The following is a 24,852-nucleotide window of genomic DNA, read 5'->3' as shown; positions in this document are numbered from 1 at the left end:
AACCAGTAGGTAGGACATAATTTCAATTAAATATTTGTAACGGCCTGTATTTTAATGTTGCTAATTCTTCTATAATTAGGGGCCCTCCTTAGCTGTGCGGTAAGATGCACGGCTACAAACAAGACCATGCTGAGGGTGGCTGGGTTCGATTCCCGGTGCCGGTCTAGACAATTTTCGGATTGGAAATTGTCTCGACTTCCCTGGACATAAAAGTATCATCGTGCTAGCCTCATGATATACGAATGCAGAAAGGGTAACTTGGCTTATAAACCTCACAGTTAACTGTGGAAGTGCCTAATATACACTAAGCTGCGAGGCGGCTTTGTCCCAGTGAGGGATGTCATACCAACGAAGAAGGAGAAGAAGTATTCTTCGTAAATATATGTATTAATAATCACAACTGATCTCAAGACGAATCGATTAGTGAGTAGGTATAATATATTATATTATAAATATACTGCCGCGATTCGCATAAGCGTCCCATGTCGATTTTTGACGATTTTGATTTTCTTCCAAAAATAAGCTTAAAATGGCTTCAGCTTTAAGAAAAACTGATAAAATAATAGACTTTGTTCTAGAAATTTGAAAATTAAAACCCACTTGTGTTGTCCCATCTTGCTATTTATTCGCATAACAGTCACATTCCAGACTTTGAAACACTTCTGCACAAAAAATAAATATAATTATTGTCCATTTAATAGTTCCATAGCAATGTATACAAATAAAGAATATTATGCCAAATTTTCAGGAAGATTGCAGGTTTTATCAATTTATTAGAATTTTTTGTATTTCTCCATGTAAAACAAGTTTGAAAAATTCAACGGCGTATTACTCAAGTTGAAGAAAACTGACATGGGACGCTTATGCGAATAGGGGCAGTTATATATTATTGCAATATTATCTTGTAAATCGGTCCATCCCTTCATTCGTTATAGTATTACCTCAAGGGAAAAGCAAACTCATTTCTATATACATACATATAAAATAAAAAGATACATAGATACATTATAAAAAAATTGGAAGAAATTTTAGTCTAGTAAGGGCTTGTCTAAAACTCAAATGGAGAATGTGAATGGAGAATTGTAATTGTAATTTTTATAGGGTACGACAACTGAGAATATAATATACCAATTGATTTTTTTACCAGAAAGCATAAATTCTCTTAATTTGCAATTGAACTTACTTTCCTCGCCGGAAGGCTGAATCGCTGTAGCTAGATATTTGCGCATACCAACCATCATAGAGGGATTTTTCCGGACTTCGGCTAACCTGGCGCGATCCTTCTGTGCCTTACGCCAGAAATGACCAGACGGTTTCTTCGAACGGCGATCCATTGCTGGTGCTGAAACCATTACAAATTATTAAATCAAAAATGTAGATCAACAATTACTTAGTGACCATAGTCCACGCCGTTTTTAAGACCAAGTAATTCGAACATAACCATCAAGCATATGTGTACTTACCAAAGCGGAAGTCGAAAATAGTATGAACAATTCAAATTTCAAGCCGAAACTCAGCCAACTTATTACTCAGCGCGGTTGGATAACACAGTATACAAAATGAAGATTTCCACGATTATACGGATCACAATTCGGATTATAAGTTTGATTTTCTCCTTATAGCCTGTTCAGATTGAGCTATTTATGATGAAAAAAATTAAGTTGATATCGAATTTACCTCGATGCGTTCACACTACAATGAACTAATATCATTTGACGTTTCCATTTGACGCGCGCTATTGAGCCTGCATACTGTCATGACCGGTGAAAAGTTTGTCTCTGATTGTAAATATTCGCGTACATCATTAAACTTTTATAAATAACAATGACGAGAAGTGCTAACTCTACTAAATTAGTAAAAGTTATAATGTGCTGTGGCAGAAAATTGGCCGTGTCCAGTAATGTGTATCGGGCAATGTCGATGACGATGTCACGATACAAAAGAAAAAGACAGCTGCATATACGAAACATAATGAACCTGCAAAATAAATCCGTTGCGCTTCTGCATCTGATCAAGCGAAGCTCCCGGCACCGTACGATTTGGACAAGGGTAAGTAAATACCTATGAAAAGTTGATTAGATCATAAGTTAATAAAAAAAATGAATTTAAAATAGATACGTTCCGGTAAATTTTTTGAAGAAGATGCTGAAAAAAATGGAGAGAAGTTCTTTAAAGAGAATTTCAGGATGAACCGAAAGTGTTTTGACACATTATGTGGTATGCTACGAGGAATTGCAAAACAGGACACTATACTGCGGAAGTGCATTCCTCTGCAAAAAAGAGTGGGCATTGCACTGTACGCATTAGGATCGTCAGCCGAATATCGCACCATATCAAATTTATTCGGAGTGGGCAAATCAACAATTTGCGAGATTATGCAGGAGTTCTGCACCGAAGTATGGCGAGTTTTGCGGCCTATTTATATGGATTCATTCCCGCTGCAGAAGAATCAGATTGAAGAGTGCCTCAAAGGATTTGGACAAATTGGCTTCCCGCAATGCTATGGCGCAATTGGTAACAAAAGTCTTTTTTGTAACTAAATTCATTGCAATATTTCTATTATAATTCACTACCTTTTCCATTTTTAAGATGGATGTCATATAGAAATTCAGCCAAAGAATGATGAAGCTATTGATTACCACAACTACAAAGGGTGGTATTCTATGGTTCTGTTTGCGAGTGTTGACTACAGGTAACTATTAGGTACCGGCCAGAGTAAACGCGACGGCGCGATGCAACGCGATTCGACAGTGCAATTTGACAGTTCTTTGATAATAATTGTTATTCTTTTGCGTGAGTCGCGTCGCGTCGCATCGCACGTCGCGTTTACTCTGGCCGCCACCTTACTTTGAATTAGCATGACTTATTTAGCCGGCATTTGTAAATCTTTCCTAGTTTATAGTGTTATGGATGGTGTTTCCGGCAGGGTCCCATTCCTGGCACAGGTTCAAACACCAAAGATAGGAACATTATTTTGAATAAACTTCTCCGTAATCTGGTGTGCTCACTCGCGAATTTTCGATGCAGCTAGTTGAAATTGAACCAAGAGATGCACAAAACCACAGAGTCATCTACTGATATGAATTTTATGATAATAATAGTTTTCTACCTTTCTAGTATTTAAATACTATTTCCGCTAGTTAATTCTTGATTTTTCGTTTTCGTGCAATACTGGCACAACCCAAAAATTTTCGTTTTTTACGTTTTGATGGTAATGGTCAAAAAATGGTACAAAGTTTCACCTGACAAAAAATCACAATACAAGTTGAAATTTTCAAAATTAACAATTTTTTAAAAAGTTCATATAAATCTATGAATTTGTTGTTTTTTCAAGATTTTCTTACTGAAACATACAAAACTAATCCATACATCAACGCATGCAGACAAATCCGTGGAACTCTAAATAATCATAAAAATATAAAAGTTTCTTTTTTGAGTAAAAAATTTAAAACTTGGTTTCTGAAAATTTCTCTAAATAATCTCATGTTTACGAAAGTGAAGTAAAATTTACCTAACTGTTTATTAGTTTCTGCTCAAAATTAAGTATATTTTACTTAATATTAGGTTTAAATTAAAAATTACTTAGTTTTGGGTTCCCACACTAGGCTCCCGATTTGAGTGAAAAGTACCAAAAATACTAACCGTGTAATTTACACTAATCAATCTTGAACTATTTGTAGGTTTAGATTCCAGTACATTAGCGTGGGAAGCCCCGGGCGTTGCAATGATTCCAAAATATTCGAAAGTTCGAAGCTTAAAAGAGAGCTACAAAATCCAATTTTAAAGGATTATACTAAAAAAATGTGTGGAATTGATGTTCCTGTTCTACTGATTGGAGATTCTGCTTTCCGTTTGTCAGAACTAGTTATGAAGCCTTATTCATTCCATGTAGATGCCTCCGATAAGGAAAAAACTTTCAACTATACACTGTCAAAGGCCAGAAGGGTTGTAGAGAATGCGTTTGGCCATCTAAAGGCACGATTTCGACGAATTGGAAAAGGATTGGATAACAAGATTGATAAAGCAGCACTCGTTATACAGTGCTGTTGTGTTTTGCATAATTTTCTCAACCATAACAATGATACCATAAAGAAGAATTGGATTCAACACATGCAAGAATATGAACGTACACGACGGCAAATACCGGACGAAATTAATACAATCACGGAATCAAATTGCACTGCGATAGCGATTAGAGAGGCAATTGCCAATTATTTAGGTAAATAATAAAATAATATTAAAACATACTTCGCTTCAAGCAATACATTGATATTCGTTTTTTTTATTATTTATCATTATTTAATTGTATTAGAACATAAGATTTTTCCTCTATTATTCTGAGCACATTTATACATAAATGCTTTCTAATATTTCTCTTATATTATTCAGATCCATAAAATAATTTTATTTTAAGTTAACATCTGGTATTCAAAATGTTTAATGCTATTTATATTTCTTTCGCAGCACTGAAATCTAACATCGATACTCAGGAACCATTGCGTGAACATGATGAGCAAGTTTTATGAAATATTAATAGCTTTTAAATATAAAAAAACGTGACAAGTATAACTACTTTCATTCCTTTAATTAAAGCATTACTTTCTTTTGTTATAGCCGAAATACGAATTCGAAGGGATAAACACCAGGTTCGAAAATAATACTGAGAATTCGTTTCATTTAAAATTTTATCAAAAAACTATAGTTTTACTTCGACAGAAAATGAATTAATGCCCCATTCAGTTCTTTTGAATTGTCAGCCATATCTCTAAGTATTTCGTTCCTTTCGCGTTCCATCTGTAATACGTCTTCGTCAGCATTTCTCAAACGATCGAGTTCAAATTCTATGCGAGCATTAGTTCTCTTAAATTCATACATCAAATCAGCATGCAGACTTTTATTTCTTCGTAATTTTGAAGGCGGGCGTTCAGGCTGCGAAGGGGAAACTAGCGGAGAAATACTCTCTTGTGTTTCTGTGATCTCTTGTGTTTCCGTGACCTCTTGCGTTGCTGTATACGACGGCTGAATGTACGGGAACGCCGGATCTTCCTCAAGATATTCTACGCAAAAGTCTGTAAAATAAAATCATCATTGGTAATTAAAAAAGCGTCGAAATGAAATCATAAAAATAATTTAATGTTGTCATAAAGGATGACAATGAAGATTCACAGAGATTTGCATCAGTACGTAGACCGATTTGAGTAAAGAGTATTTACTTAGTTTTATTCATATGTGATGTGTCAAATGGGGGTGAAATGGGTTATTGTTTCAACAACTTAAAATGTCTATAGAACGGTATCTGCGGGCAAGAGAACCATAAAAAAGATATTTTTAAACGATGGTGTTATATGACTCCAGTTGGCATTGCGAGCAAAGGCGTAGGACGAAAAAAACTACGGAAATCCGTCATGTTCATATGCGAGTCCTTTGAACTCACGCGTATGATTGTTATTTGTTATTGTTACTGCATGACAATTTTGAGAGTCTGAATAAAAGATATTTCAGTTACAAGATAAAGATTGTCGCTTCGGTTCCCTTTGTCCTGTTCGGAAGATTTCGAAAAAAATACGAAGAACTCAAGACAAAATTTTCAAAACGACTTATCTGCTTTTGTAAACAAAGATTCAAACGACGATTTGACGAATGTGATCGCACTCTCACGCAAACCAACACCATCAACAGGTAGTAGAAGCCTTCACCTTCGTAATGATGGTGTTGGTTTGCGTGAAAATGCTATCAAATTCGTCAAATCGACGTTTGAATCTTTGTTTACAAAATAAGTTAAGATAAGTTGTTTTGAAAATTTGGTATTGAACTATTCAATATTGGTGTCTTGCAGTAGTTGCACTGAAAATATTCTACACGCTCATAAAATGTTTTTTTCCATGTGAATCGAACGTGTTTTACTAACCGATATTTCCACTAGCAATCCACGTTAAAGTCACAAAAAAATAATATGAATTGATACCACTGGTAAATACTAGTCATTATAACGTGTTTTGTACATCATTAAATGTAGCATGTATTGTGGTGAAAAAAAAAAACATGACGTCGCCAAGAAGTGTCCGTTTGCCGCCAGGATATAAAATCATAAACTTCATTCAAGCACAAAGTTTAAAAATTTAATATGTTTATTAATCATAATTATAAGTTTACAAAGCTTCAATTACAAATATACAGGTAAGGTAAACTTAGATATGAGTTTAATCTAGAGTTCAAGTTCATTGTATTTTCAGATCAATTTAAGCTCCATAATCGGAGTAAATGTTTCGCGGATAAAAGATAAGTACCCCCAAATCGTCATCGCCTAAATGGAGTGTTTTCTCTATTTCACTTCTGTCCGGCACCAAATCGAAACAAATTGCCAAGTGTTCTGCTACCCAGAGTCAAATAAACCCAGGGAAATGCGTAGCATTAGCAGAAAATACAGGATGATTGCATAAAATGTCCAAAGAAATTATTTGTTTCTGTCAATAAATGATTATGTTGATTATAGGTCGACAGTTTGGAAGTGTTTTATTAGTATAATCGAATTAATATTTACTTTTTATAAACGATAAACAAAATACACGAAAAGCATTCTGCCATTTTATGCAAAGCATTGCATACATATTTAACGTGTTTTTCCTTTCTTTCTTTATTGATTTCTATTACAATGGATGTTTCATTTTTTGACGTTAAGGACTGGATTTACACGTTATTTTAGTATGCTGGCCAAGTGGTGAAAATTCACATGTGAAAACAGTAGCATGATCGTGTAGATTGTTTTCAGTGTGGTGTCGAAGTCAGTGTGGGTATCAAAGGTTTAGTTCCATTTTTATCGTGCTCCATTTTCCCGCGATTCAAGTGCCTACTGAAACCGGCTACCGCCTACCGATAAGCGGAGCTCTCGAAGGAAGGGATCGACAGAATCTTCCCGACTAGTGTATTGGAGGAACCAATGATAGTCGATGCAAATTCCATGGAAGGAGTTTCTTACATGCACGAATCAGAATCAGATGGAAGATCGAATAACAACAGCTAGGAGCTCGCCAGGACGGCGTCTCGACTATTCGTCGGATTAACTTATGGTAAATGTAGTATTTCTTAGTAAAATATTATTGCTCATACCTGTATGTATGTTTTTTCTGCATAATCAGGACTAAGGATAAGAACCTCTTCAACCAACAGCACATGAAGGAGATGAGCAAATTCGTGTATCAGATTCTGTCGACTTCCGGTGGTATTGCCTGCTATGAAGGGCCTGCATGAAGCATACAATGATACATAAGCCAGCATATTCAGTGTTTCAGAAACCACTATTTTCAATTAAAACTGTTTTCAAAACAAAATTATTTAACTTTCATTTTTAACAGTGTCCTTTTCTCGATTTGACAGTAATTCTGAAAATTTCTAACTATTAATCGCAAAGGGTTTTGCTACAAAGGGTTTAAACCGACAATTGGTTAGCTGTTGGTCTGAACATGTGCAACTCTGTACGAAAAAGAACCAATGAATCTGTAATTTCACCAATGGTTTTCTTAATAAGACCAATGATTTTTTTTTGTATGCGCTGCGAAGATATAATTCTTCAGGTCGTCTCTCTTTTCGTTAAACTACAGCAAATTAAAGCTATTTCAACAAGTTCTTATACTGTAGAATGTTAGATAATGATTATATCTCAATTGGAGATGCATTCCCATTCTAGAAAAAAAATGTGAACAGTTTGGAGAACCTAGAACATCTGGTTTGGGTACAGCTGAGTTGCAAATCGTACGTCTGAGTTTTTAGGATTAGCATGGACATGACGGGTTTCCATTGTCACGGGATTCCGTAGTTTTATTCGTCAGAATAAACATATCATCTATCAGCAGTAGAGAAACCACTTAGGAGTCGCTTTAGAAGTCCAGAAGGAAAATATCGTCAGCATAAGTATTTTCAACGCTCTACTAATGTTAACACATTTTTGTGTCTATAAATGTTGCGTAATCCGTAAAATAATTGTGAAACCCGGTCAAACAACGCATGAGAATCACAAATGCAAATAGGTAAACGCCGATTTTTTAAATTTTATCGGTGCTCATAAAAATGCTCGCATATTTCCGATGATATTCAATGCCCGGCTTTTTACCGGATCTCCCGGTTCATTGGTCACCTTGAACTGATACTGTGAAGTTTGATAGTTTCTGCAAAAGGTCATACAATTTATTTGAATACATTTTTGGATTCTCGATCCCCTGGACCCATCCTGTGTGCCTCTTAGTGCTTATAACAAACTCATGACTTGTGACATAAAACCACTCCTATTAATCTCGCTATTACTAATTGTTCAAAAACATAAAGTTAAAAGCCGGCCAAGTTTCAGTGTAAATTTGAAGCCACAAAGACGTAATAGTGGTATTTACATACAGTCGTAAAATAATTTGTGAATGTTCATGTAGACCGAGAAACATTATCGTCACATCTTGTAATTCCAGCATTGAGTATTTGATCAAAAAGCTCAATGCTTGCATTCGACAGAAAGTGTTAAAGAATTGTTCAAAGATTGTTTTTTTCTTTCTTTTTTTGCAAACTGTGAACGATTTGCTGAAAAAGGCTATTTAAATTCAAATATTTATATCTACACTGACTGAATACTGGAGTGGATGAACGTTTCTGTTAAACTGACTTAAGCGATAGTGCAACAAACTCCATACGGAATCGGCAAATGATTCAACAAACTTATGGTATAAACATTTATTCCAGCGGGAACTTTTTATGGGAAACTCTCACCACTTTTAAAATCATCCACATTTAACATAACTGAACAGCACTTATAAATAATTCTGTTCACCATCAGCAGTAGTTCGCAATCAATATTTTCACTTTACCTTCATCAATAATACTGTCGACGACCACAGAGTTGACATTATGTATCCGAAAACTTCCGAGGATACCATTCACTCGGTCGAATAGCGACCACTCCGAAGGCGATCCACCCGATGGTCCAACTGCAGCCTTTTCTTTCCTATTCGTATAGAAACAAGTGTATAGATGGTGTAGATAAATAAATTTCAAAGAAAATCATATTACCTATAACGTGCGGTCATATTATGGATCCTTGTCTTTATGTCTGTTGCCGAAACATGATAGCCATGATCATTGAAACTTTGCCGCATTTCTTCGAAAATATGGCTGTTTTTACGCGTCCCACGAAGAGCACCAATCTTGTCCGCCCACAGTTCAAAGAGCAGGTCAATTTGCGCGGCCGACCAGAAGCAGCGTTTTTTCACTTTGTTGCGCTTAGATGGACCCGAGGATGGACCGGCATCGGATTTATCCATTATGAAGTTAAAGTTGGAAAAATAATTTCACAAAACTTTGTACATACGAAACGTGAGAAACTGACACTGAAACTGACAACAAAGCTTGTGACAGTTATCTTGACAGAACCTAAGTTTTCCGTGCAGCCAGCCAGAAAATGTCTTTTATTCGTAATTATCAACTTGATTTATGTTTTTGAGGTGCTATATGATGACAGTTCGAAATGTATGAAATATTAAGTAAAAAACAACCAATTTATTACGAAACGCCAATTATGATATGTTTAATAGCGTAATCTGAACAGGCTATTAGATTTCTACGCATACAACTTTTCACGTTCCACATATTTTCACTTTCAAACGACGTAAAAGCTTGAACATTTCTCACACCGCAGACATACACGATCATTTTTTGTACTCAATATTTAGTATGGTCCAATGCACCGAATGAACACAATGACGTTTGAGACGGGCGCTGTTTACTAAAAATGAACACTTGCATGAACTCGATGAATGAAAAAGTATTCATTCTTAGTAAACAGCGCCCGTCTCAAACGTCAATGATGAACTCGGTGCATTGGACCATACTATAGTTTTGGTTATCAGTGCACGGTTAGAAAAAAGTACCTAATAATAGGTACTTTTCACTCAAATTTTTGGTGGGAACCCAAAATAATTAACTTTTTCTGGAACACTGTTAGATGACGTTACCCATTAATGGGTACTGTGTTATTGTTGATATTATTCCCACCGTGAAAAATTCACCCATTTTCTTGAAAAAGTGCCACTACCCATTTTAATGAGTAGTGGCGCTTTTGAAGAAAATGGGTGAATTTTTCACGGTGGGAATAATATCAACAATAACACAGTACCCATTAATGGGTAAAGTCATCTAACCGTGAAAGGTAAAATTTTCTTAATATTAGAGTGAAATCAGGAGTGATTCAGTTTCATTCCAAATTTTCGACCACTATTCTAGTTTGAATCTGGGGCCAAATAGAACAAACTTGCTGGTTTTCCCAGCAGTGTTCCATTCATGTTTTTCAAATTTTTAATTAAATAAAAACATTATGGTGCTGCCAAGAAAGGCGCCGTAACTGCAAAGTGGATTGATCCGTAGATGAAATGACGCGTTCATACACCAAAACAATTGAACAATATTTGAATCTCGTGATTTAATCGTGGTTCAAATCTGCAGAAAATAGAACGAAGCGTTATACCAGTTTTATTTTTTTGACATTTGACTTGTATAAAAAATGAATATAGAACAGCTGCTGAAAAAATTAATGTTTCAGATTCATATTCAAACTGACAGCCCCGAACGATTTGAATCACTGCTGATTTTACTCTTAAGGCTCTGTCTCATTTCCCAAATTAAATTTAAATTTACTTAAAATCCGCATAGTCATGAACCATAATTGGATTATTTCTCAGAACGTCCATGACAATACATAACATTAAACCTGGGTGGTGCGGATAGAATCGATTTGGTTGTCAAACTGAAGCCAAAATTTTCTATTGTGCCGGAGCCAAACATTGAAGATTGTGGTTATGTTCGTTTCTGATCTAATATTGAAAAGTATTGTTATTATTTGGGGAAAAAATAAAAATAAACTTTGTTTGAGTATTGTATTCTTTGTAACTGATACTCTCACATTATATTTCGAGTGTAAAATTAGTAGGAATGCAACTAAAAAGCACTCGTTACGAAATTTCACGAGATTCAGCAGCTGATTGGAGCATAAATGTATGTAAACAATCGTAAAGTCATGTAGAGTTTAGCGCATTTGTGCGCCCTCATGCAGTGCACTGAAAACAATCTACACGATCATGCTACTGTTTTCACACGTGAATTTTCACCACTTGGCCAGCATACTGAAATAACGTGTAAATCCAGTCCTTAACGTCAAAAAATGAAACATCCATTGTAATAGAAATCAATGGAGAAAGAAAGGGAAAAACACGTTAAATATGTATGCAATGCTTTTGCATAAAATGGCAGAATGCTTTTCGTGTATTTTGTTTATCGTTTATAAAAAGTAAATAGTAATTCGATTATACTAATAAAACACTTCCAAACTGTCGACCTAATTAACATAATCATTTATTGACAAAACCAAATAATTTCTTTGGACATTTTATGCAATCATCTTGCATTTTCTGCTAATGCAACGCATTTCCCTGAGTTTATTTGACTCTGGGTAGCCGAACACTTGGCAATTTGTTTCGATTTGGTGCCGGATAGAAGTGAAATAGAGAAATCACTCCATTTAGGCGATGACGATTTGGGGGTACTCATCTTTTATCCGCGAAACATTTATTCCGATTATGGAGCTTCAATTAATCTGAAAATACAATGAACTTGAACTTTAGAATAAACTCATATCTAAGTTTACCTTACCTGTATATTTGTAATTGAAGCTTTGTAAACTTATAATTATGATTAATAAACATATTAAATGTTTAAACTTTGTGCTTGAATGAAGTTTATGATTCTATATCCTGGCGGCAAACGGACACTTCTTGGCGACGTCATGTTTTTTTTTCACCACAATACATGCTACATTGAATGATGTACAAAACACGTTATAATGACTAGTATTTACCAGTGGTATCAATTCATATTATTTTTTTGTGACTTTAACGTGGATTGCTAGTGGAAATATCGGTTAGTAAAACACGTTCGATTCACATGGAAAAAAACATTTCATGAGCGTGTAGAATATTTTCAGTGTGTGGAAAGAGAAATTTGAAGAGCGGGAAATGTTTGACAGCCAAGTAACTGCAAAATAATTTTGTTTATGGGAGTGATTTCAAAATATCCCTCTTCTCGCTTGAGCGCAGAAAAGCGGCTCTATCCGCAGCACCCAGCATTAAACCAACTATGTCATTTGTTGTTCTAACTTATGATAAACTACCCGAATAAAAAGTACAATAAAAAAACAGTAACTTTTTTTGTTACAATACGAAAGAATACATTAAATTAACAATAAAAATTAATGTGGATTTTACAATACAAATACAATACAATTTATTGTGGAGCACAATAAAATTTATTGTTTTTGGGACTTTTACAATAAAAACATAGGGTTGTTAGTTACCGTAACAGTAGGAAAATCCATGTTCTCTCATTCATTTGGAAACCTAAAACAACAATTTCTATTGTTTTTGTATTGTCATAGTTTTTTGATCAAAACAATGAAATTTATTGTTGCATAATTGTTTTTCCAATTCAAATTATAAATTTATTGCGATATCAACTCCAAATTGTTGCCCGACAACATTTGACAACGTAATTAATTATTTTTGAGCGTCTTAGCGGAATTTCACAATTATAAGGTTAAAAATAGACTTTCATCGTGAATCGACTTTCCTGCGAATTACAAATTCTCTGGCCCTATTGGTTTACCTCTCATACGAAGTTCCCATGTTTCAAGTTTACCATCAGCACATAAGCCCGAAACTTTGCTTCATTTGAACAGCCCATATTTCAACCAAGTCAAGTCATATTTCAACGACTGCAGACACTTGTTCATGTTTTCCGTCTTGATATTTTGGTCGAAAACGGACGGATCTTCGGCGACCAGCCTACTAGTACTACGGATATGGAATTTTGTACATTGTTTCACTAATCGCACCGCCCGAGCATAACTCCTGCTGCGTTGATACCGTTGATACCCTTCCGAATGTTGCGCATCCAGTCCCAAGCTAAATGGAACCAATTGTGGTCCTCGTCTTCACACAAATCCAGAATTCGCATCAGCAAATATAACTCGAACGCAAAGGGAGACGAACTTCTTGAGTAATGATTGTGTGAGCTTCTCCCGGCTTCGTGCGACGTCACTTGAAATATACACTTTCTATGACTACCCAGGTAACCATTAAGCACTTTAATAAGCCTTATTTAAACCATATAACAACATTTCAGTGCCTAAAATCTATATATATAATTTTCAAGTGCTAATTAGCAGTATAAACTTCAAGCAGTAAAAGAAGCCATATAACGGTATATAACGCTTCGATATAAGCCCTGTGGATTCAAGCCAAATAAGGGAAGTATTATTACCAATTTAGAGCTACTGTCTATGACGTCTGGGTAGAATCAATAACAATAGCACCTAGATTTTTATAACCTGTCTCTTTTACTCGCATTAGAAATATTTTTTTGTAAACCTGTCGTGTATGCTTGTCATTTATAATAGGTAATGATAATAATATCTGGATCACATTGCATACAAAATGCAGTCTGCCAGATAAATGTTCCATGAGCAGTGAATTTATTCTACTGCAATATAGGTAATTATTAATATTCAACTAAAAGATACTTTTCAGATGGGTTTTTGAATACAAAAAAGTTCCGAACATAAATAACTGCAGATTGTATCATTTCCAATGCTTTCTTGCCCTCGATACGGAAGCAGATGAAATCCTTCTGCTTTTTATCCCCTCCCAGCAATACAGCTAAACAGATCCGTGATGGATCAGATGCTAAACTATATGAGACCAACCTTAAACCAAAAGCATCAAACACCGCAGTTCAAGCGTTCAAGCCCAGAGTTAAATATAATTAGCAAAAAAAATCGAGAAGAAAAGAGAAAGAACGCATTAAAATGTAAATAAATATTTTCCATTTCATTTTTTTTCGTTCCGTTCCAACTCGTCTAAAAATTTTGACATTTTGGCATTGGCGTGGAAAAATAGGTAGGGGCAAGCACTATAGCAGCCAAATAATTCGCCAAAACCGGCTTTTGAGAAGCACTGATGCATAATTTAAGTCTTGTTAGCACTGTTGACCAGGTTTTTAATGCGACTATAGAACCGAAATAAAGTCGATTTATTGTGTATCCGGAATAAATTTATACCGCTTTTTATACCGAAGTTGGATTTTTCTCCAGATACAGGCAACTTTCCCAACTTCGGAAATAGTGCGCTGGATTCCCCTGAAGATGCGCTAAACAACGCATCCATTAGTTTGACAGATAAAACTTCGGAAGAAAGTTCGGTTCGGAAGTCCGGACTTCCGAATTCTAAGTTGGTGCTACGCCGACAATAAACTGCTTAATGGTTACTTGGGTCCATTACCTAATTTTAGGTAAAATAAAAACCTAATTTTAGGTAATCTTATCTAAGCGTGCAGAGTAACCATTGACCAGTGCATGATGACGTAGGTTGACAGTTCACAGAGCTATTTCACCAGGACTTAGCCTCCGGTGAAGCTCCCGATAAAATTGTTTCGTCATTTTTTTCGCATGTAGATGTCTTCTGCGATTGATTTCATGCTGAATGTAAAGAATATCACTGAAATATTCGAATCACAGCACTTTTAAACTAAAAATATGAAATTTAATTTTCCCTTCATCGATTTTTCTTCTAACACCTTGTAAACAAGCTCTGTGAACTGTCAAAATAAGTGAGGTTAAGTTAGAGTTTGCATTGGTCTATTAGGGTCTCGCCGACATTTCTCACCAACACGAACGCACGGTTCGTGGTTGCAAACAATCCCATTGGATTTTGCCGTGACAACTGCTCGTGGTTGCAAACAAACTGAGTAAAAGTGTGAGTGCAATGTGCGTGTGCGTACACGCTCGCAGAAAGCCTACACGCAAAAAAATACACACGCGACTATAAAGTGTTTCGCCCTTTGATTTGCCCTGCTGGTCAAACATGTGAGACTCGAGTGTAAAACACTTTCAGTAACTCACCACGCAACATATTAGTTTCAACAGCAAAACACTTTCGGAACAAGTGTTGTTATACATGATAACAACAGCTTTCCACATTGTATTTTAAATGCTATGGTATTGAAATCAAATAGTATTGTTCTTTGTTTGAAAAAGAAAAACCTTTGCAAATTCACTTGTCATAAGACGAGTTTATACCATACTCGACTTCGAGTCAAGTACGAGACACTGAAGACGGCCTTACTGTTGAGGTCGAAATACGTATCTGTCAAGATACAATTAAGTGGTGGAATTCAATGGGATGGTATAAACTCGTCTTATGACAAGTGAAGACATTCCACTAAAAAGCTCAAAATAATTTTCTTATCTTTGCAAATTAATGTTTTAGTTGTTTCAATTCCATGTTTTTGATATTTTTATTCTTATCAATATTATCGCAGATATTGTACGTTGAATTCAAAACTGGACCCGACGGTTTGAAATCACCGGTCCATCTAATCGACGTTGAAATTGTCGGTCGAAGAAAGAGTGAGAAAGCTACACAGTTGCCGTTAAAATTGACATTCTTTATGCACTGCTCGTATTGGCGTAACGAGTGCGGAAGATCCTTGCACTGTTCCTGCGTTTTCATTGATGTTTGTTTTGATTCCTTTTGACAGCCAACTCACGTGGTTTTGCTTTCGACTCCGATCTCGGCTTGGCGTCGCGACGAGGTAAAGGGTAAAGTTCCATGCTTTTGGAATCATAAATAATTGCTAGCCAGTTAGGAAAATTTATTATTGCATTCGATTGAAGAAAAAAGTGATCTAATGATTTTGAAATAGATTTTACGACTGCATCAATCAACGTATTTTAAGTTCAATATAATAAAGCTCCATTCAAACCAAGAATCAGAATACTAAAATAGTATCTGCATCATCCAAGTACATGGACATCCTTCCTAGTTTGGAACGGTAATTTGAATCAACACCAAGCAAAAATTCGTTGGAATCCATCCTTCGACTAAATCCACAATAAAATAAAAAAAAAACTTTTTGGTTGAATAATGTATTATTATTTAATTTTTTTGGCATATAACAATATACACATTTTCGATATGATCTCGGACCGATTATTCCTCTGATTTCGAAGAATATTTGTAGCGTATACGCTACAGTATACTGTAAAGAGATATCAAAAATATTATTAAAATGAAAATTGTATTTTCAAGTGAATCATATCTATACCTCATACACTCCAGCCATGTTCCTCTGCTCTATCATTGTGGCTAATGTTAGGTCGTAGTATCTGAATTTTCATGGGGAAATTATAATAATGATCATCATCATATATAGACAAATATCAACAATAATCTATATGTTTCTATGATTTCAATTTTACTTACCTTCTGAAAATATTTTGATTCCTAATTTGTTACTGAGAACTTGGATTGCCCTTCAAGTTCTTTGCCTGATGCCACAATTTGCAAGTTCTTTTTTTTTTTCAAAGCAGAACATGATTTAATCAAGTGTAAAGCACTTTCGATCGTATGGATTTAACTTTGATGATGTTGCCAGCAAAACATTTTATTGTCAAATCCAAAACGATCGAATCGAAAGTGTTTTACACTTTGAAGTCACTGTTGCTGACTAGTAGGGCGAAACTATAGATAGTAGAATCTATAGATGAGCGAAAGCATGGCTGAGTCGATTTTTTTGACCGTGCACACGCGCATATGACGTCACAGCCCGAGGGGTGCGACACATCCAGATTGACGATTCGATGCTTTAAAGCACTGTCAACACTGTCAACTGATCCTAATTGTTCAGGAGAAGTTCAGTTCCTGTCCCGACATTACATCAATAAATTCAATTCGCTTCACCAAATATTGCTCATGCGCGTCGGAACGATTTATTTTACGGTAAATTTTTCCGGAATTCTGTAGGGATTCTTTCGCGACTTCTGGACTTCCTTCATGAATTTTGCAGGGATTCCTTTGGCAATCTTGAAGGGATTCATTTGAGAACATTGGAAATTCGGAATGAACTCTTTCGGGAATCCTGGAAAGATTCCTTTGGGAGCTCTGAAGAGAATTCTGGAAGGATTTATTCGGAAATTCTTGAGATTCCTTCTTGAGTTTTGTAAGAATTTCTTCAGGAGTCCTGAAAAGATTCCTTCGGAACTTGAAGAAAAATTCCTTCTTCAGCTCTGGAGATTTTTTTTCGAGTGTCCTGAAGGGATTCTTTTGGGAATCATGGAAAATTTCTTTCGGGAATTCTGGAAGGATTTCTTTAGAAATCCTGCTGAGTTTCCTTCTGGACCCAACGAGGGATTCTTTCGGATACCATGAATGAATTCTGGAGGAAGAAGGGATTTCTTTTGAAGTCGTGGAGGAATTCTTGCAGGAAGCTAGGAGGAATTCCTTCGGCAATAGTAAAGAGATTCCTACGGAAATCCTGGTTCATTCCTTGAGGGATTCCTTTTGGAATCCCAAAGGGTCTCCTTTGGCAGTATTGTGGGAATTTCTTCGGGAATCTTGGAGGGATTCATTCGAGGACCCTGAAGGGATACCTTTGGGAATCAAGGAGAAATATATTGAAAGGATTCCTTTGGAAAACCTGGTAGCATTCCTTCAGGCAATCTGGAGGAATTCCTTAAGGAATCTTGAAGAGACTCATTTGGGAAGTTTAGATGGATTGCTTCGGGAATAAGGAATGGTCTCTTTTGGGAGTCTTGGATGGACTTATTCACATAATTCTGGAGAGATTTATTCTTGAGTTCTGCAGCGATTTCTTTGGGAGTGTACTTGGGCTCGGATGTCACCCGATAACGATACCAACAGAGAAACTCGGAGGCGCATCATGGCAGGAAACCGTACGCACTTTGGGCTCCGCGAAACGCTCCGATGGAATAGAGTTCGCCGCCGTACCAAACTATCTACAAAACGCCCATAAGACCGGTAGTCCTCTACGGATATGAGACCTGGACAAAACTCGAGGAGGATCAACGCACACTTGGAGTTTACGAGAGGAAAGTGTTGCGTATGGTGAGGTGCAGATGGAAGACGGTACACGGCGAATGAAGCACGAGTTGCAACAGCCATCGTTTACACCGCGAAAATCGGGAGACTGCGGTGAGCCGAGCACGTTGCTAGAATGTAGGACAATAATCCGGTGAAAATGGTTCTCGACATCCATCCGACGGGCTTAAGAAGTCTAGATACTCAACAATCAAGGTGGAAGACGATTTGCGGACCCTCCGCAGACTTCGTGGTTGGCGAATGTGCATAAATGCACTGCGGAGACAATTATATGGGAAGGTAGTTTCGAAAAAATGAGGAGTAAGGAGGTTAGAAAACAAACAATTGAGTGCAGCTTACATTACCCGTGCTTTCCAAACTTCTCATCCGAAATACTTTGGAACTAACAGGGCTGGCTGGAGGTGAATCTCCTTCTATGCCAATATAAGGACTGCTGTTATTGATGTTGATATTTCCCAACGATATGCCACCGTTGAAGGTTGCTCGTCTTGGAGACCTCTGTGTGTTTGAGGATCATCTGTCCTACTACTCTATGGACAACTCCAGCATTAGCTTGCGGCATTTGTGCAAGCAGGATGCGGATGTGCTCGAACGCTCTTCGAGCACATTCAGCACATCCGCATCCTGCTTGCTGGGTATTTGCCCTTCAATAAATAATTAACACCGTTTCTTTGTGCCATCAATGCTACCGCTCCCTATACCACTCTGCTTCTAAAATCATTCTTATAAGAACGTATACGTTCTTCCACATCCAGGAACTGATCTTCGTCCGCACTCAGCATCGCTTTGTCTTCATCTGAACGTGATAAAATCCGGAAATCCCCCAACGGTGTCGGTGCCGTCCCGTAGCAGAGCGGCCTAGACACGAAATCGTTTTACTAAGTTTCGTGCCCGAACTACCGCAGTTACTAAGCCACCATCTTCCGCTGAGCCAGATTTTGACCCAATATTTTCAATCAATCAATCGCAGTCAGTCAATCGCAATTTCCGTTCTTTGAACATAGGCGATTCCATCGCAAAAGTAGCCAAAGTTCCCCTTTCCGTTTCCTACCGATTGTTCGGCATTGTCCTCAGGGTTGCCACATATACAGATTATTCTGTATTTTACAGATTTTTGGGGTAGAGCGGTGACCAAGAATCTGTATATACAGATATACAGATTTTCAGCTAAATTACAGATTTTACAGATTTCCTGAAGAGTTAAGTACTTATATAAATAATTACAATTAGTAAATATATTTTCTATGAGGTTTGAGGCTTTTAAATATTCTTCGCCAAACTGATCTTATTGAAGGCTATTCTCAAATTAGCAAAATCTTAATTTGAAGAGACAGAACATGTTGACTCTATGGTTTTAGTTTTTATTAACAGTTCATGCGAATCAATGATTTTGAAACCAGATTATGCACCGTAAAAAATATTCAGACTATATTTGATTACAGGGGTCTTAGAAAAATCTCAAGCAATAATTAAAGAAAATCAGATCTAGCCTTTTTCACATATCCAGAAACAATTATTCAGTAGTACTGTTTAGTGGGTTTAGTGTGACTAAGCAATGTGGTTTGTCCACTAAAGCTGTTGCGTATATGGCTAATGACGGACTTTTGACAGATTCTATTCACATATTGTTGAATTTACATCTTTTTCAAAACAAAGTTCACTCAAAAACCTTTTTGATTGGGTTTAGATGGATACAGATTTTCGATACAGATTTTTTGGCTTGAGATACAGATATGAAGATTTCTTGGAGAAAATATACAGATTTAAATGTGGCAACCCTGATTGTCCTCTATATTTCGGCTATCATTTGCCTGACCATCTCCGAATTCTGCAGTCTTTCGCGGTGTTTCCGAAAACGGAAACTATCGATTACCTTTTTCACAGGGCTCACTCGTATGTTGATGATTTTAGGCGTCTGCGTCTGCCCTCCTTCTATCAATTTGTCCCCATTTTTCTCATCTATCTGCCGCTGCTCCCCAGCGCGTCCTGATTCACCTCTTTCTCAACGACCTTATCGAAGTTAATATTCAGCGAATTGCTCATCCTGTTCCAGTATCAGCGATCTGTTCAGAAACAGCGCTCTCCGGCCGCCGGTGTTTGTGGTAATTGGCGTTGATGATAGGGGTCTGAGCGTTCCCACGGCGTACACCGAAACTGGACTTGAACTGAGCGACCGGTTAGATACCGGTTAAAAACTCCTCTGTCGGTAGATCGTCGATGTCCTTCCGTTGAAAGCTGAGGACTTTGTAAACTCCCATGGGAGATGATCATTTCGGTGAGCGGAAAAATCCGAAAATTGCAAGTGGTGGGAACTGATTGTCGAATGTTTATTTCTCGAGCAACATATGATTAGGGCCGAAAAACCAACAATGCTGAACCAAGGAAAATGAGGTTCAAGTTTTCTAGGACTGATTTAATTCATTTACTGAAGTAGAAACATGTAGAAACACATTTCATTGCCAAAACCACATCAATGCTATACGTAAATGGTTATATTATAACAGCAGATTAAGATTAATTGAAAATTAATTTGAAATCTACAAAATTTCAGCTAAAACAAAAATCGCGCCGTTTACTCGCATTACCGGCAGCACGTCTGGTTTTCAAGCCGTTTGCTCAAAGCTAGGTACACCATCGGATTTGTTTAGATTTGATAAATATCTTGGCTGTGCATATGCACAGCATATGTTTCGAAATGGACAAATTGATATGAAATTTGCGAAAAAGAATCCACGTGTCTTGGAGGGACTCGAACCCTCAACCTCCTACTCTCTAGATAGGCGTGATAACCCCTACACAACAAGACCACTTAAAGGTCACGTATGCGGAAAAGCCATCAGAATCCGAGTACCAACCTCCACCGCGGTTAGCTCTTTTTTGCAAATTGAATATCTTTCGGATGCTTGATTTGTCCAATCTCCACATGTGCTTTACTATTGTATACCCACAGCCAAGCGAGTGCACATTGTTTATTAAACGAGAGGATCGCACTCCATGCCCCCCAGGAACTGTCTGGGCGGGACGGTATAGAATGCGAATTCAGAATGAAACATAGGAAAATTCAATTCATAAAAATTCCGAAAATGACCATCAAAGGAACTTATGACTAGCAACTATGTAATGTGGGAATAACTGTTCTATTATTGCCAAGGAATTTTCAAAGATGTTTTGACCTCAAGATTTCTCAATTGTATAATGAATTTGTCAGGTAAAAATGAGGTACAGATGGTTCCTTATCAATAAAAGGAAAACACTTGCCGAAGGCGCTGTTTATCTGTATATATAAAAATGAAACGGTCTGTGTTTCTATTCGCATAACTCAAAAACAGCTGGATGGATTTCCTTCATTCATTCAGCAGATACATTCTTTATAGCTTCCGCCGGGTGTATACGATATTTCCTTATGCAAAAATCAAAAGTTAGTTGTAAATCGTGAAAATTCAAAATTTGCAAAGCAGTTCACAACGCGCATTTTTGCCTATGCAGGACAAAGTCTGCCGGGTCAACTAGTTATATGTCTAATTTTGGATTTTGTTTTAGGAAACTTGTGTTTACATACCTCTTAGCCCAGCTCCCATGCTCTGATTGAGAGCAACTGCAGGTCTATCAATGAGCGTAAAGTTGAGGCCTGATACTTTTGCCGAAAATTGGTCCTTTCCTTACTCCTCCGGTAACTCCGGTTGGCTTTGTTCTGCAAGTTGTTCTTCACGTTCTTCATGGTTGCGGTTTCGTCATACAGAACTGCAAAATCCTGGAACGAAAATAGATCAAATTAATCAAAATAAATAATCTAAAAGAAATATACTTACACCTTATACGGCTCCGCATCCTTCATATATTTTACTTTTATTCCTTTTCAGGTAAATATTGCTAGTACCTAGTTAAATATTTATCAAAACTAAACAATTTCGCGAACTCAAGATTAGCAGCTCAAGATCGATTTCAAAATGGCACCCATACGTCGTCTGTCGGTTGGCTCTGCTCAGATGAGATGAGAAGTGCAGCCAGATTTAATATTGCAGTATAATTCAACGCAATATTGCATAAAAAGTGTGTAATAATACACACGGATATTGGGATCAGTTGGTTGCACATGTTTCTGTGTAATAATACATTTTTTCGTATGTTTATATTACACGGAGGTAACGTGATGTGAAATGGCTTTTTTCGTCCTGTGTAATTTTTACGCGATGTAAACATACATAAAATTGATGTAATTTTGTATCTATTTTCTGCAGTTACATAGCTTTTTTACTACATCGTGCAAATTACGTCGTTGTGCTTTACAATAATTTTTGCTGTGTATGTTGAAAACCGAGCACGAATATACGTTTTAAAATAACTTGAAGCTAGTTTTTCTAAATAAACAATATAAAGTGAACGACCTAAAAACCAAAGCAAACATTCCGCATGGTAGTAAAGGGCGCCAACAAAGGACTTAAAAACCACTACGGTGCAAATGGTTCATGAGCCGTTCACTCAAAATACCAATAAATGTAATTCTTAAGAGATATCAAGTACGGAGTGTTATCTAGGATGAAGAATCATTTACAAAGCAATCGTTTATGCTAGAAAATCAAAAATCATGGTTTTGGTTTATTAAGCCGTGATCATATGTTACGCGAGATTTTTATTTTTTTGACAGCTGTAAAGACACTGATGCAAAAAAACACGGGCGATTGATGATGATGCTCTGCGATGCCCAGGGGTGTGCTAAGATGCGAGAGGATTTCAGAGGATACGAGAAGATTATTGAAGATAGTCACAAATAAAATAAAAGATATGTGCGATGTAAAGAAGCTTTATGAGGATGTGTTAGGAATTGGCAAAATCTAGATGTGTCGCACCCCTCGTCACAGCCCTTAACGTTTGCATTGAAATCGTGACGTCATGCTCGTTTGGAGACACGTTTGACAGTTCGTTTGGAGACAGAGGATTTATCTTCGCTCATCTATATATTCCACTATCTATAGGCGAAACCAAGTGTATTCCACTTTAATTGAATAATCAACACACTTGATATCGGAGAGTGACTGGTGAATGAGTTCTCAAGTGTTTAGCTTTTGAATTCAAAGGGTAAAGCAGTTTAATCAGAATACAAATACTTTTTGATTCAAACAGTGGACATTCATGTGCAAGAATTCTTTAATCGAGCGTTTCGATTATTTTCAGTGTAATGGTTTTACTCAATCTGGGTCGCTTTGTCATAATTTTGGGTAGATCCAGGTTAGCGTGTACTTCAAAATGGGTGTTTTTTCTGCCAACAATGGGTTTTCGCAAACAACCGTGTAGAGATATGGTCCAATGCACCGAATGAACACAATGACGTTTGAGACGGGCGCTGTTTACTACAAATGAACACTTGCATGAACTCGTTGAATGAAAACGTATTCATTCTTAGTAAACAGCGCCCGTCTCAAACGTCAATGATGAACTCGGTGCATTGGACCATATATGTCAATTCGCGAAGTCGAAGCAAAATTCTTCACACAAACAATGACAGTTCTTTATGGGTTTTTACAGTAGAGCAACAGAGAGGAGGAGATGGCGGCCATGTTTCACTCAAACTCTGACAGATTCGCGAAGTCGAAGCAAAATTCTTCACACAAACAATGACAGTTCTTTATGGGTTTTTACAGTAGAGCAACAGAGAGGAGGAGATGGCGGCCATGTTTCACTCAAACTCTGACAGATAGCAATGGGATTTCCCATAGGAGGGAAGAGCAGAATTTGCTTCGACTTCGCGAATAGCAATGGGATTTCCCATACACGGAAGAAAAAAAGTACCCAAAATTGAGTACTTTTAAACTTACTTTTGAGTTATTTTTTCTCTTCGCTTTCATCCACTCTTTCTTTTGTTGTCAAAAACAAAAGAGCCAAACAATCCAACGACGCCAGTTCAATACAGGAAGCCAATTTTGAGTTTTATTACCTGAGGTCGAAATTGAGTGAATTAAACTTAAATTTGGGTCAATAAATTTTCCGTTGGGTACTTTTTTAACATGGGAGTAAAGGCAAACTACTTCGACACTACTTACTCAATTTTGGCTTCCCGTACGGATGTTCGAGGTTGGGTGAATTAAACTCACTATTGGGTAGTTTATTTCTTCCGTGTAGGAGGGAAGAGCAGAATTTGCTTCGACTTCGCGAATTTGGTTATACGCTGACAGATTATACGGATAGGCGCGAATTCGTGGTTTCACGACCAGGGGTCTGCGAAGCGGCCATGTTTTTTTATGCCAGCATCAAAATCATCGATTAATTTAACACGAAGGCGTAATTATAGTCATCAAAAACCTCCCATTGAAAATATGTGACCGTTGCGATTACCTGAGAAGCAACCAGCAGGAAATCGCAGTATTCTATTTAATCTCGAGATGCATAATATGAAAATTTATTAATAGGATCAATGTTCTTGTTGAAACAAACCTCGCTTTCATACTTTCGCACAAGTTCTCGATAAATGGTGAAAAATAATTACGTCTATTTGGAAAATTCAGTTCGGAATAGTGGTTTGTTTACAAAATAGAATTTGTCAGTGGGAAACCCAATTTCAACCGAACAATTGGAAACTCAAAGATGTTAGCTATTGTCAAACGTAGTGGGTAAGATTGGAGGTGCCAGATACCTGTTCACGACAGTGATGATGGCCCGTTTGGTGAAGAAATCCACATAAGTTTGGCAGGCAAATTCGGTGAATTCGTGTACATTTTTGAGAATTTGAAACCTATTCTGTGCAATGATTAACTAATCGTTAGTTCTTGGGTAAACTGGAATACGTAATGCAATAGAGGTAATAAACCTCTTTATTACCTCTATTCGTAATGCAGATACGCTGAAATAAGCCCACAGTCCACCACTCAAAATAATTGTC

The 24,852-nt window shown here is 36.9% G+C and overlaps 3 protein-coding genes across 3 annotated transcripts in view; 1 reads left to right on the top strand and 2 right to left on the bottom strand.

The window, feature by feature from the left end:
• Positions 1-21,933, bottom strand: part of LOC134215120 (dentin sialophosphoprotein-like) — a 39,508-nt gene extending 17,575 nt beyond the window's left edge. Inside the window, exons 1-2 of the mRNA XM_062694370.1 lie at positions 21,788-21,933; positions 21,538-21,729 (exon numbers count right to left, since the gene is read on the bottom strand). Of these exons, the coding sequence (XP_062550354.1) occupies positions 21,538-21,556 (19 nt within the window). The 5' untranslated portion in view covers positions 21,557-21,729; positions 21,788-21,933. The remainder of the gene's footprint in view (positions 1-21,537; positions 21,730-21,787) is intronic.
• LOC134215122 (uncharacterized) lies at positions 1,755-4,582 on the top strand. The gene is made up of 5 exons (XM_062694371.1): positions 1,755-2,049; positions 2,115-2,514; positions 2,590-2,692; positions 3,681-4,219; positions 4,465-4,582. The coding sequence occupies exons 1-5, from the start codon at positions 1,825-1,827 to the stop codon at positions 4,524-4,526; spliced, it is 1,329 nt and encodes a 442-aa protein (XP_062550355.1). The 5' UTR covers positions 1,755-1,824; the 3' UTR covers positions 4,527-4,582.
• Positions 4,256-9,584, bottom strand: LOC134215123 (uncharacterized). Its single transcript, XM_062694372.1, has 3 exons — positions 9,049-9,584; positions 8,847-8,983; positions 4,256-5,069 (listed from the first exon to the last, which is right to left on the bottom strand). The coding sequence occupies exons 1-3, from the start codon at positions 9,297-9,299 to the stop codon at positions 4,705-4,707; spliced, it is 753 nt and encodes a 250-aa protein (XP_062550356.1). The 5' UTR covers positions 9,300-9,584; the 3' UTR covers positions 4,256-4,704.
• Positions 21,934-24,852: the final 2,919 nt, after the last annotated feature.

The sequence above is a fragment of the Armigeres subalbatus genome, chromosome 2 (genome assembly GCF_024139115.2).
Source record: "Armigeres subalbatus isolate Guangzhou_Male chromosome 2, GZ_Asu_2, whole genome shotgun sequence".
Classification (NCBI taxonomy): Eukaryota; Metazoa; Arthropoda; class Insecta; order Diptera; family Culicidae; genus Armigeres; species Armigeres subalbatus.
The sequence above is the reverse complement of the archived record's forward strand: the minus strand, read 5'-3'. Positions and strand labels throughout refer to the sequence as shown.